The sequence below is a fragment of the Rissa tridactyla genome, chromosome 19 (assembly GCF_028500815.1).
Source record: "Rissa tridactyla isolate bRisTri1 chromosome 19, bRisTri1.patW.cur.20221130, whole genome shotgun sequence".
Taxonomy (NCBI): Eukaryota; Metazoa; Chordata; class Aves; order Charadriiformes; family Laridae; genus Rissa; species Rissa tridactyla.
The window spans coordinates 6,446,134-6,458,052 of record NC_071484.1 but is presented as its reverse complement, the minus strand read 5'-3'; the positions used below and the strand labels follow the sequence as shown (position 1 = coordinate 6,458,052).

The window sequence follows — 11,919 nt, the reverse complement described above, 5'->3', positions numbered from 1 at the left end:
CCGGGCCGGGCCGGGCCGAGGTGCCCGCCGGGAGCTCAGCCGGGGCCGGCGGGGTGCGCGACGGAGAGAGCCCCGGCCCCGCCGAACCGAGCCGGGCCGGGCCGGGCCGAGCAGCGGTGAGTGCCGGCCGGGAGCGGCCGCCCCTTCTCCGGGCTCCCCCCGGTGGGTAACGGGGCCCGGCCGGAGCCCAGCGGGCCCAGGCAAGGGGAGGCCGAGCCCCCTCCCCGGGAGCCGGCGGGGAGGCGGGAGCGGGGGAAGGTGCTTCGCGAAAGAAAGAAAAACACCCACAAACCCCCCCAAAAAAACCGCAGCTGCTGAGATGGAGCCAGGAAGGTGCGGGACGGTCCGGGAGGGGGAGCCCGGGTGGGAGTAGGGGATGCCCCGGCCCCCCGAGCGGGGGCGAGCGGGATCCGGGACCCCCAGCGCCCGGAGACACCCATCGCGCAGCCTTCCCCGGGCGTCGAAACTTTCCCTCTAAATTTCGCAGAAAAGGCGAAGGGGAGGCAGAGCCTGGCTGCTCTCGCTCCTGCTTCTCCTCGTCCCCGTGTCCCGTCCCTGGAGCTGCACCCCAGCTCCGCAGCCCCCGCTTTGTGCTCAGCAGACGCCCCTCGCTGCTCTCCCCGCTCCAGGCCCTCCTGGCTTCCCAAGGAGGAACCCGGCAGCTCCCGGGCTCAGACAGAGTCTCGGCAACTCCAGGCTGGATGGGGACACAAGTCTGTTTAGGGTCAGTCTTGGTCCAACCTCTCGCTCAGCTCCCTCCGAACCGCCGCGTTCGCTAACATCGCTGATGGACTCGACGCTCTGGTTCAAACGCTGATGCCGTCTCGCAAAGAAGGGTTTAAAATATTTATTTGCTTGGGAGACGGTGATTGCTGTTGCTGCCGGAGATAGGGATCTCAGCTCCTCGGAGGCTCGCTGGGATCATAACCGCTTGTATTCTGGGAACACGGGGGAAGATGGACCGAGATAAGCACCCAGCCCTCCTTCCCTCGCCTGCCCAGGTGAAGCTCCTGCCAAGGGCTGCGGCAGAACGGAGTGCCGGGCGTGGGGTACGATCCCGCCGTGTCCCGGGGAAGAGTGAGGTCCATGCCGAGCATGGAGGGGGCCAGAGCGCTGCGGAAGCCTGAGGGAACAGGCACAGATGGCGGTCACGCTCCTCGGGGGGCAAAAGAAGGAGCCGCGCCTTGGGGTGCTGCAGCTGGGGGTCCTCCAGCAGCCGATGGATGACAAAACGAGGGGAAAACTGCCGGTGTCATTTTGTTTCCCCTTTCCTCGGAAGCGGGGGGATGCCACCACACCAGGTGCTGAGCTGCCAGCCCCGATGCTCACTCCAAGCCCCAGAGCAAGAGTCATTCCCAGCAGAGCCGGGGACAGGGAGCCGTTGACGGGACACGAAGGATCAGGCGGAGGAAGGGCTCCGCGCCATCCCAGCCCGCTCTTTGCCTCTGACCACAGTTGCGACTTTTCCCCTCCTTGGATGGACACCGGCCAGCATCAGCGCAATCCCGACCTTCACACTCCGTCTGGTGAAACATTAAAAGCTTTTCTGTCCCAAAAAAACCCACTGCACAAGCAGGAAAGCAGAGCTTCGCGGCCAGCTGCTGCGGGGGCGGGGGGGAGCTGGAGTTCCTCCTGCTGTCGTGTTTCGCCTTGTTTTTCCTGCAGGTGAACAAATCCCCAGCGTAAAATCCAAAAGCAAACACCATGGGATCAGGGACGGGGGTAGGGATGCTTTGGCAACACCGAGCAGAGCTGCGTGCGCAGTCTGGGCACAGAGCTCGGGCAAGAGCTGCAAACCCCAGCTCGGGAGTGGAAAAGACCCACAGATGAAATATTTTTCAGGTGAGGAAGAGGAGGATTTGAAAAGCACGCAGGATTGTCCTCACCGTAGGACCGAATGCTTGACCTCTCCATATCTCTCTTGCAAGACTGAATTAACCTCTTGGATGTTCTGGCGTTTCCCCCATCTCATTCTCTTTTACAAGCGAGGAAACTGAGGCACAGGGAGGAGAATTGCTTCACCTACGGCTCCTAAGCGTGGCCCTTTGCCACCCAGCTGCAGGTTTGCAACTGCCCTCGTCTGCAGAGGGGACCAAATAGCAGTCGCTCATTACTTTTTGAAAATTACACTTGTGCGTGTCCTCAAATGGAAATTCCCCTTTATCACTACACGGGGGGGAGGGCGCATCTCTGGCTGTGGGGCGTGCAGGAAGGGCTGCTGCAGTAGCCTTTGGGTAACAGCATGATTGCGAGAAAAGAGGGTCCCGACGAGGCCACCCGCTCAACCCCCCACTCCAAAGGGGAATCTTAATTTTTTCACTGTTTATGAAACATGATGTTAAAGCCTCCAACGAGACCACCGCTGGCTTTCCGTGGGCAAGCCTTCCCAACATCCATCCTTCAGCATTAGCGAGCTGCCCCAAGTCTCAGTCGTGCCGTTGTCGCCACCGCGCCATTTGTCCCCTTCTCAGGGCAGTGTCCTGTGTTTGAGGACAAATCCTCACGCCTCTCTCCGGCATCCTCTAGACTAAACAAACCCGTTTCCTTCGGTCTGTCCTTGCAGGTCATGTTTTTCCTACACCTCTGCTCATTCTCACTGCTCTGCCCTGGACTCCCTCCAGCTCCTCCCAGACCTGGACCGTGTTCTAGCCGAGGCCCTACCAATATCTCGCAGAATTATTTCCTATGTCTGGCGAACAGCGCTCCTGTTTATGCATTCCACAGGGGCGTTCGCTTTTTTTTTTTTTGGTTGTTGTTGCAACAACATGACTTTTTTGACTCATGTTCCACTTCACTGAAACCCCTAGATTTCCTTCTGAAAGCCCTTAGGAATTGCACCAGGTTAAGGACGGAGCTGCTCCCCCTGCGAGCACTGAAACGCCGAACTCTGGCTCCAAGTCCCGCTTCCAGACCAACCGTCAGGCTTTTCTCTGGAATATCCAGCAGCCCGTATCCTTTGACCCAGGAGATGGGTGACAAGAAAACGAGCACTCCGCAGACCTGCAAGCCTCTTTTTTGATAATAAAAACCTTCTTCGGATACAAGTCCCGCAACTGACACCTGGGTAGCAGAGGCAGGCGAGCAGCCCTGCCTCACCGGAGCCTCCCACGCAGTTGAAGGAGGTTTGGAAGTCACTGCGAGCGTCCCAGGAGCTGCGGAGCCAAGCGTTGGCTTTGTGTCCTAACCCTGGGGCAGGAAGAGGGGAGAACGCCAGCTTCTGAAAGAAGCCAGGCCCAGCACTCCGCGAGGGAACTGGGAACAGCTGGCAGCGACAGACAGAGTGTAATGTTGGATCTGGCTCGGCATCGCCTCCTGAGACCGCAGGCTGAGAGCAAGAGAGAACAGCAAACGCCGTCTTCCAGCTGTGGGAACCAAAGCAGCAAAACCACGCGGCTAGGCGTCAGGAAACAGCCCTTGCCTTGGGGTCCCCCGTACAAGGAGGGACAGACCATATTATCGAATGAAACTACATTTCTGTGGGACAGGGACAAAGATGATTTTTATACAAGAGCTTCCCTGATCTCGGTATAGAGATATTCAGCTTTTACAGTGGTTCTAATTTGGGCCGTTCCCTGTAATCCCTGGAAACCAGTAAAACCAGAGCTCCCACCTTCCCAGAAAGCCTTAGAGCTGACCGGTGCCCGCTGCCGCTATCGGTGGCGCCGTCCAAAAAAGCCACTCCGATACCTGCGCTGCCCATAGGGCACCACTCCAGAGACTTGCTCGGAGAGGGTGACACTGTCTCGCTTCCTCGCCTTCCTGGTATTGTTTAGAAAAACCTCTCTCTCTATTCCTCCTACGTGGCAGCTGCTCCTTCCAGGTAGGGGAAGGGCCATCCTCTCTGCAGCTCTTGCTACCGAAATACCCTCCCAACGCGCTTTTCCTTCTTATCTCTAACTTTTTATGTTCCTCAAGAAGAAACTCACTCCATCCCCGCGGGGGAAATTTTTTGTTACTTTTTTTCTCCCCCTTGCAAGTCTTAAATTGGAAGGCAAAACACGTAAGCCAGACCAGGAGAGCAGAAGCCTCTAGAGCCGTGCAGAACCCTGTTAATTTCGTAGAACTAATTAGGAGATCTGTTGATACAAAGCTGCCATGCCTTTACTCTGCAAATACTTGTGTTCTTTTTTTGAGTCTAAGGTACACTGAACCTGTAAACACGTACGAAGCTTCATGTGCCGAATGCTTCCATGATTAACACAGGGATGATGACTTAAAAAGCGCTTAGAAGTATTCGTTTGAGTCTTGTCAGGCAATTGGGGGATTGAACCTTGACATCTTCGTTCCAAGAAGACATTTCGGCAGATCACAAGTAGCTTCTGTCACAGACAGGCTTCCCACACGTTATTGCCAAATCTCAACTGCTCCCGGATTTAGCTTCCCCTCAGGAACATCAACTCTACAAATGGAGCTAATGAGGGGTAGAGAAGTGAACTGACTTGTGATTTTTTAGATCAAAAAACAGATTTCGGGTTTGCTTGACCAGCAAGAGGGTGCCTGACCGCTGCTGAGCTCACCTGAGGAATCTCCACGGAGGGTACCGCGATCCCAGCACTGACCTGACTCTGCTTTAGTTCCAGGGGTGCCCGTGTGACACGAGAGCCAAGATGAATGTGGGAACAGCGCACAGCGAGGTGAATCCCAACACCCGTGTCATGAACAGCCGGGGCATCTGGTTGTCCTACGTCCTCGGCATCGGCCTGCTGCACGTCGTACTCCTGAGCATCCCCTTCTTCAGCGTCCCTGTGGTTTGGACTCTTACCAACATCATCCACAACATGGTAAGGGAACAGCGTGGCTGGTTTGATTTCCCGTGGGCACGGAGAGGTAATCTCTCAGCACCACCTGGTTTTTTTGAGAGCAATATAGTAAGATTCTTGTTGAAACGATTCCTTTCTCTGTATTTCCAAAGATTCAGGGTAAGTTACTCAACCTCCACCCCTCAGACAGCACCTTTGCCTCTAGGTCATATATTTAAATCCAGCCTAGGTCCTGATGAGACAGCAAACATTTGCTGAGGCTGCTCAGAGGGGACGCAGAATTCATTTGCTTGCAGGGTTAGTCCCTTTGTCACATCCTCCTTAAAAAAGGAATGGCTGTGCCAGGCCCCAGAAGCTGGCAGGACGGCTTTTACTGCAGTTGATACAATCTGAATTGACCGCCTCAGAGGTTTGTGGGTTTTTTAAAAAAAAAAAAAACAAAAACAAAAAAAAAAAGACAAAACCAAAAAACCCAACCAAGATTAAAATGCAAACTTTGTTCTGCTTAAAGTGAAAGATTAGTCCAGGAACAGCTTCTCCCTTTCTAAGGATCAGGTATCCAAACCATCGGGTGTCAGAGTGCTGTGCTGGGGTGCACAGGGAAGCACCAGGTGCGCATTCAGGGCGTGCAGAAGCCGCTGTGCTTCACTGCTCACTTCTCTGCCTCCACCGTCCCGCTGCGCAAGTCGTGACGTGCTGGGGTCCCGCAGCTGAGGAGCAGACCTCTCGGCAGCCGTTCACCCTCAGGCACAGGGGACAAAATACTTCAGAGCGGCAGCAATTGCTCTTGTATCTTTTATTTTAAATAACATCTCAGGTCAGGAGCATTCCAGAGACAGAAATGACACCCTTATTAGGGACCCTCATGCTAACATTATTTACATCTCTAGCAGGGGGAAGAATAAACATAGGAAAAAAACAACCCACAAACCCACCAACTGGAGCTGCTTGGAGCTCAGTTCACGAGCTGCCTGCTTTTCATCCAGCTCCTTCCCCTTCTCTGGCAGCTTAAACAATTAGGTCCTGGGAACAGAAAAGAGTTTAAAGGCCAGCAATGTCTATACTTAAAGACATGCGATGTAGCCAGACACTTAACTGTTTATCTGTGACTTGTGTTCCACTTCCAGAGGTTAACTCGTAATCAGAGCGGTAACAGAGCCTCACTGCCGACAGCTCTACCAGGACTTCTTTAAAAAGCATATAGCACCGCTGTTGCACGGTAGAGTGAGTCCATGCTAATCTCCTGATCCCAGAGATCCGAGTGCCGTAATCTTGCAACCACTTTCTTGGCTGATGTCCAGGAGTTGAACAGGAGGCCTCACATGTAACAGCCAAGCCCGAGCTAGCCCCGGCTAGCGGCCTTCCTCCCTAACTCTCGCTGCTTCGTTAGCCGCTGCGAGTTCGAGTGCGTTTCCCAGCAGCGACGATACATCCCTCTAGCGGAACAGCGCGCTGGTGCAAGCTCCCACAAGAGTTCTTGCTGAAGCCGAACAACTTCTGGTGGCATGGCGAGGGGCGTAGAGAACACTCTGTGTGCCTCACACCGCGTTTCTGTTTGCTACAGAGTATGTACATCTTCCTACACACCGTGAAAGGAACACCTTTTGAGACTCCGGACCAGGGGAAGGCTCGGCTGCTCACGCACTGGGAGCAGATGGACTACGGCGTGCAGTTCACAGCATCGCGCAAGTTCCTCACCATCATGCCCATTGTCCTGTGAGTATTTGGGGGCAGCTGAGCTGTCTCACGCACCTGTACCCATCAAGGCTTCTGCTGCTTGTGCTGTCCTGGGAAACAAAGACATGAAGCGCTGTAATTCAGCTTCCCCTCTCTCTTCCCCTCCTTTCCAGGTATTTTCTAACCAGCTTTTACACAAAGTATGACCGGATACACTTCATAATCAACACCATCTCCCTTATGAGCGTCCTGATCCCCAAACTGCCTCAGTTTCACGGAGTCCGGATCTTTGGGATCAACAAGTACTGAACTGCGTGGCTGGAGCGAATGGAAGAGGAGCAGGGGAGAGGGGGAGGTTCCTTCTCTCTAGTCCTGCTTCTTCACCCCCACGCACACTGGGATATAATTTCACAGCGGCTGTTTAAATGCAGTATCCAATAGACATATACCGCATGCTGGATCCTCATGCCCAATAAGTCTAAACAAGCTCCAGAATAGAGTTTAGTGCAGAGCAGGATGCGTGACGCTGGGTTTCTTTTATTCCAGCGTCATAAATAGATGCAGATACACTGAGACTTCAAGGTACAACGAGGATGAATTCTGGGGAGATTGTCATCTATCCCAGACATTGAGTGAAGAGGATAGGGATGAGGGGAAAAGCTTTTAGTGCTGGTACTATTGCTGTGGTAAATGCACTTTAAAATATATTTCCCGTTCTGAAGCTAGGTGCTTTAAGCGATCTGTGGGGGAAATTCAAAGGGATACAGCCAGACTTTCCCAATACTTGATTGTTTCAGGGTTTGAGTTCCATTTTTGGGTGGGGGAGGGGGAAGAGAATGACAGATTTTTATTTTGCAATCTTTTACGCCACTGAGAAAGGAAGTTCTTTTACTAAAAACAGCACAGGAAGGAACAACCTGCAATTTGACAAAGCTTTCAGTTTTCTACGGTACCGTATGTGTGGTTCAGGGAAAAGCTCAATAGATCCTAAATCATACTTGTTATTTTCAGCTTATACCAGAATCCACCCGGATAATTCTGCTCCCCACCCTAAACCGCTAATTTTTAAGCGTGGTGAGCGTGCGAGCAGTACAGCTTTGGGTTAAGGGCTGGGGCGCAGATCATTTTAATGATCAAATGCCGCTGAGCTACTTGGCACATGGTGACTGCACAAGCACAGGAGAAGCTGACTGATACAGGCCAAAGGAGAGACGGATAGCTGCTTGCTATAATCAGTTAGTGACTATAATCGGAATTCTTCTCCTCAGTCCAGCTCCTTGGTCTCTTAAGGCTGTGTACGTGTTACTGGGATTTGCCAGTGGATTTTACTCAGTATCTGACTCAAGGCAAGCGAGTGTTTGATTTCTGGCTTACCTGGAAGTCCGTCGCTCGGCTTCACGCACAAGTGCTGCGGCAGCGTCCCCTGAGCCCTTCGGTGGTCAGTGGCAAGGGAGCTGCACCAGCAGCAGGCTGAACTGACCAAGAGAAGGATGCAACAGGTCACTGATGATAATAGATTATTTAGTATAGGAACAAAATTGAGCCTTTTTCCCATAAAGTTACCAGCTAGACAAAGCAGGTTTGCAGGTTTAGTTTTGCTGGCTGAGATAGCTTTCTAGTGTTCAAAGCAATCGGTTTTTCTTTTGGGTTGTGTGCCGGATGAAATGGGTTTTTTCCTCATGCTTCCCCTGTAAACTCATGAAAGCCTGTATTTTTGTTGTCTTAGTGCTTATATTGTCTCACACTTTTGACAATGGTATAAACATTTTAAATATGCTATTTTTGTTCCTGCATTAGCCAATTCTAGCTTTAGAGGTCACAGTGGATGTAGTCGAGTTCTGTTTGATGGTCTGAGCATAGGACACAGATAGGGGAACCTCAGGTTTGCGTATAAAATCTAGTACTACTCCAGGCATAATTTTAGGCAAGCTCCTTTACTGCTCTCTCTCGGACTTACTATTGGACTGCTGCAGAGAAGGGAAAAACATTTAGCGTACCTCAGAGGGCTGCTGGAAAGCATAGAGAATCATTACCTAATAGGTTTGAAATGTGGAAATATTTTAAGTGAAAAGGGAGTTTTGAAGAAGGTAGAAAGAGAAAAGAGTCTGGCTTGATACCCGAGTGCCGTTCTCCAGCGATGGAGTTTGACAGATGTGCAATCTACATGATGGGGGGGTTAAACCTTTTAACCAGCACGACATAAGGACTGCTGCTTTAGTTAAGGTACTATATACCCTAAAGCTAATATACTCTTTAAGATACTAGACAATGACTTTTGGGAAAAAAAAAATAATATTGTTTTCAAAATAGAGATATTTCATCAATCAGCTAAGTACCTTTGAAGTGACTAGGAAATGAACAGTGTCGATGCCCGGTGTGCTTACAGAAAGGGCACTGTCCTCAGAGCTGTAGTGCCTGTCCTTAAGAGGATGGCTAAGGCTGTATCCGTAGTGCAGGCTGTATGTTGCTTAACAGATCTGAATGTCTGCCCGCAGACACAACTTACTTGCCAATGGTAAATCTCCAGAGGAAAGAAAACTATTTATTTATTTTGGTAAAATACAAGGGCAAAAACATCAGCTTTTCTGCAACAGAAACAGTCCCTATATGCTTAAAAATGTTACTCCTACATAGACAGACATATACTGGTTATTTCTAAGTATATGCACGTTACACAAAATCAAAGGAGTTTTGATATTTTTAGCTTAATTATAAATTGAAGGTAGGGTCAGCTTTACTCAATGAAGTTCAGCACTTCACACAGTTTCCTTGAAGGCCTTGGCATTATAGCAGCTGGGGGTTTGAGCATGTTATTTGTGCTGTTAACTGACACTATGGACATCTGATTCTGTTTTGTTAAATTAAAGATCAACTGTAAAACAGAATGGGATTATAAACTTCTTTAAAAGGCAATTTTTAAAGCCTGAAGTCTAAAACATCTCGTTAGGCAAAGCCTTAATTATAATAGTAAGCTTTTCTGATTTACCTTGTTCACACAAGTGATTAAAATAGCCATTACACAGATATATTGCATGGGAAATGACATTCTTTACAACACAGGGACAGCATTTTTGCCGTGCAATAACTGAAGTTAACTTGGACTCATACAGTTAATCCAGTCAAGGAAAACAGAAATGAAAACTGGAGAAATATGGAAAGAAGTGAGAGAGCTGAAGAAAGACTTCATGTTAATGATGTGGTGTGTTAAGTATCTATGTAAGATTAATATTTACTTGGAACAATTATACAGCTGAGAGTATCTTCCTTAAGATCCCACCTTAAGGGTAGGTATCAGAATTAATCAAAAATAGAAAGGAAACCATAAGTTAATTGTAATTAAACTGCAGTTGCTACTTGTTGGGTGTACCTGAGGTAGTTTTAAGTGAGAGAGTTTGGGTTCTGCTGGTGAAGCCTCACTCATGCGCTGGTTGCGTGGCTCCTTCCTGCCGGTGTCACAGAAGCGAGCGGAACCTGACTGAAGTTCGAGCTGACCATCTCCACTGCAGTGGTGTGGAAGCAACGGACACGGTTCTAGGTCTCCTGGAACTCTGTACTGAAACCACTTCTGGTTTATTTGTGTTTGCTAAATTCATATGGAAGTGAGTTCAGCACTGGAAGGCTAATCTTGTGCACACACACAAGTTCAAGCATAGTCAAAACACTAACACTGTCATGGGATAACTAATTTCTGAGAAAAGGGAGATCGGGACAGCATGGGCAGGACGAGGCATTTTCAGACACGCACTTGGGCAGGACGAGGCATTTTCAGACATGCACTTGGGCAGGACGAGGCATTTTCAGACATGCACTTGGGCAGGACGAGGCATTTTCAGACATGCACTTGCGGCTAACGCAGCAGTGATCTAAGGCTGAAGCCTACCTTTTGCATGGAGAACTGGAACGTGAGTGCAAAGACTGTCCATTCATTCTTTTAGGCTGTAGAATTTTCTCCAAGTACCTGCGTGAAAGAGATAATTGATCGTTATTGATTTTAAATGGGATTTTGTTCACATCACACTCAACAGATTTTCCTCTAAAACTTGTACTGGCTTCCTGTATAGTGACTACAGCAAACGACTTCTGGAGACTTAAAGGCAGGCTCCATCCTGTGACCGAGAAACAATTACTGGAGAAGTAGGTACTTAAAATGCTTTTCTCTTTTGTCCTGCAATGAATGCAGGAGAAAAGCTTTAGAAAACCACCACCTGAACCGTTCACAGGCACTGGCAGAAGCCGGCCCTCTGCCCCATCTTGTCCTGGGCAAAACTGCTTCTAAGCCGCTGTTAAGACCAGGCAGGTATTCACACAGCGTGGCAGTCACTGCACCAGGCAAGTCAGAACACAATCACCTACCACCAGCCCAATGCTTCTGAGTTAGGGATCCCATCCTGGCATTTGTTTTAACTTAGATAACAATATACACACAGTCCAACCCCTTCGCAGGAAAAAGGCTTTAAAAAAAAAAAAAAAAGCCTGAGAGATAGGGCTATTTGTCCCAAGTACTTTATTTTAATCATTAATTTTTTGTTTGTTTTAATAGAAGCACGGTACTGGCCCTTGAAAAGGGGACAGCAGCTGGTTACCATTGTTAACATATTAATATTTCTTATTGTGACTTACATTGCTTTATCATTGCCTATAATATCTTTTAAGCATGCGAGTGTTTGTGTATATGTATCCTCCTTGGATCAGTTTAAGTGAGCTAAATTAGTTGGGGTTTTTTTAATGGAACATTCTGACATTGTACATAGTTTTAGGGGTTTTTTTCCAGTAGCCCTTCTTTTTGCTGTGTATACAGAAGTCTCATGTAGACAACTTTCTAAAATAAAGTGTGAATATTTTTATTACTCCTTTGTACAGTATTCTAAGAGAAACTAATAAAGTAAGTATTAATGTAAAAGCTTGTGTTTGATTCCTTGAAGTTTTACATGGACAGATTTTGCTTTAAAACAAGCATGGCAAATGAATACTGCACGGCAATCCCAAGCCCACCAAGCGATGGACTGAAGTAAAGCAAAGAGCTTGCAGCCCACTGCATGGATTCCTTCACAGGTACCGTACTGGTGAGTCACGCAAACCTTCTGCTACTAACAACGAGCCACAAATCATAGAAATGCATGTGCACCACTGTCGATAAAAGTGCCTCCAGAAACATAATATTGTCCCCTTGTCTACGCCACAGCTAATTAGTTAGCTGTCTCACAGGTTTAGTGAAATCCTCCTAAACCAGAACACATCATTCCTCATCCTAACAGATCAGAAGTATAAATGAAAACTAGAATCACCCTAGAAATTAAACAAATCTTATAGGAATGATACATCTGTAGAACAAGTTATCCACAGCCACTGTAACAGATCACGATGAGTTGACTCCACTCAGTGACAGAAACTTTCCAGAGAAAGAATTATGCAAGCAACAGGCTTTATGTGCCCTAATTTAGCCAGATACTTCCGGATCTCAGAACGGAAAGGTGGGGAGAGA

General features: G+C 49.0%; 1 protein-coding gene across 4 annotated transcripts; it reads left to right on the top strand.

The window, feature by feature from the left end:
- Window positions 1–11,337, top strand: ORMDL3 (ORMDL sphingolipid biosynthesis regulator 3). 4 transcript variants are annotated; one of them, XM_054224152.1, is made up of 5 exons: window positions 35–116; window positions 1,843–2,062; window positions 4,575–4,781; window positions 6,325–6,476; window positions 6,611–11,337. In XM_054224152.1, exons 3-5 carry the CDS (start codon window positions 4,608–4,610, stop codon window positions 6,744–6,746), a joined length of 462 nt encoding a protein of 153 aa, XP_054080127.1. In that variant the 5' UTR covers window positions 35–116; window positions 1,843–2,062; window positions 4,575–4,607; the 3' UTR covers window positions 6,747–11,337. The 4 variants fall into 4 exon arrangements, with proteins under 4 accessions (XP_054080126.1, XP_054080127.1, XP_054080130.1 ...); XM_054224151.1 differs by lacking the exon at window positions 1,843–2,062 and having other exon boundaries at window positions 1–116; XM_054224155.1 differs by lacking the exon at window positions 1,843–2,062 and having other exon boundaries at window positions 55–162.
- The last annotated feature ends 582 nt before the right edge of the window (window positions 11,338–11,919 follow it).